The sequence below is a fragment of the Apaloderma vittatum genome, unplaced genomic scaffold, assembly GCF_000703405.1.
Source record: "Apaloderma vittatum isolate BGI_N311 unplaced genomic scaffold, ASM70340v1 scaffold33128, whole genome shotgun sequence".
In the NCBI taxonomy this organism is placed as follows: Eukaryota; Metazoa; Chordata; class Aves; order Trogoniformes; family Trogonidae; genus Apaloderma; species Apaloderma vittatum.
This window is the reverse complement of record NW_009732982.1, coordinates 8,872-9,918: the sequence shown is the minus strand read 5'-3', so window position 1 is coordinate 9,918 and position 1,047 is coordinate 8,872. Positions and strand designations below refer to the sequence as shown.

At 54.4% G+C, this 1,047-nt stretch overlaps 1 protein-coding gene across 1 annotated transcript in view; it reads left to right on the top strand.

Annotated features, from left to right (window-relative positions):
• The window catches only part of ACSBG2 (acyl-CoA synthetase bubblegum family member 2), an 11,137-nt gene that overhangs the window by 4,888 nt on the left and 5,202 nt on the right, over positions 1-1,047 (top strand). The window contains 3 exon segments of the mRNA XM_009875715.1: positions 196-276; positions 733-882; positions 1,027-1,045. Of these exon segments, the coding sequence (XP_009874017.1) occupies positions 196-276; positions 733-882; positions 1,027-1,045 (250 nt within the window).

The window sequence follows — 1,047 nt, the reverse complement described above, 5'->3', positions numbered from 1 at the left end:
GGGGGGGGGGTTGCCCCTGCCCGGGGCAGGGGGGTTTGAATGAGATATTTAAAGTCCCTTCCAAGCCATTCTGTGATTCTGAGATTCTCTGCGCTTTACTTAGGATGACAAGTGGCAGTTCAGTGGTGGGTTACTTGGGCTTAAAAGGAACAAGCAGGATCCGCTTCTTCTCACAAATCTCCCTTCTTAACACAGGTTCAGCATAAACTACCTCATCTGAAAGCCATTGTCCAGTACGGGGAGGAGCTCAAAGAGAAGAGACCAAATCTGTACTCTGTAAGTCTCCGTGCTTGTAGCCACGGGCTGTGGGTCGCCACTGCTCGCCAGGAACCGTCCCCTTCCTCGGGGCTGTCATCATCCGAGCTTGTGTCGGGTTTAGCGCTGGACTGCTCGCCTGGCTGGGGCAGTAGACGTCTGGTGGTGCTCAAACCCCGACCGTCCGTGGTGTGAGGGAGGGTGTCAGTGTCCTGTCCTCTGCAGGGCAGCCTCATGTCACGCAGCTGCAGAGTCAGTAAAACTCCTCAGGGTGGATCCATCTCCTTTCCTGCTTCTCGCCGCACTTCTTGTGGCAGTCAGAAAACATTGTGGGGCTGACAGTGTGTACAACCTCCTCCAGATTCTGCCAGGGGTTTGGATGTAGGAAACCGTTTCCTTCTCTTCATAGAGCAAAGGGTTTAATTTCACGTATGAGCGAGAGCCCAAAAAGCCTGAGCTGTGCTCTTCTCTGTGCAGTGGAGTGAGTTCATGGACCTCGGCAAAGACGTTCCAGATACTCAGCTCCGTGAAATCATCGGGTCGCAGAAGCCCAACCAGTGCTGTACCCTGATCTACACCTCGGGCACAACGGGGCAGCCCAAGGGAGTCATGCTCAGTCATGACAACGTAAGTGGGTTTTTGTGCAGCTGCCCGGTCGGTGCCCTTGGGTGGGTGCTGAGAGAGGGCAGAGATCAGCTGAAAAACGTCCCTGGTGTTAATTAAGATGCTGGGATGTCACTTAATTAACGCTGCTGTGGGTCCTTGTTGCAGCTGACATGGACGGCGGCGGCA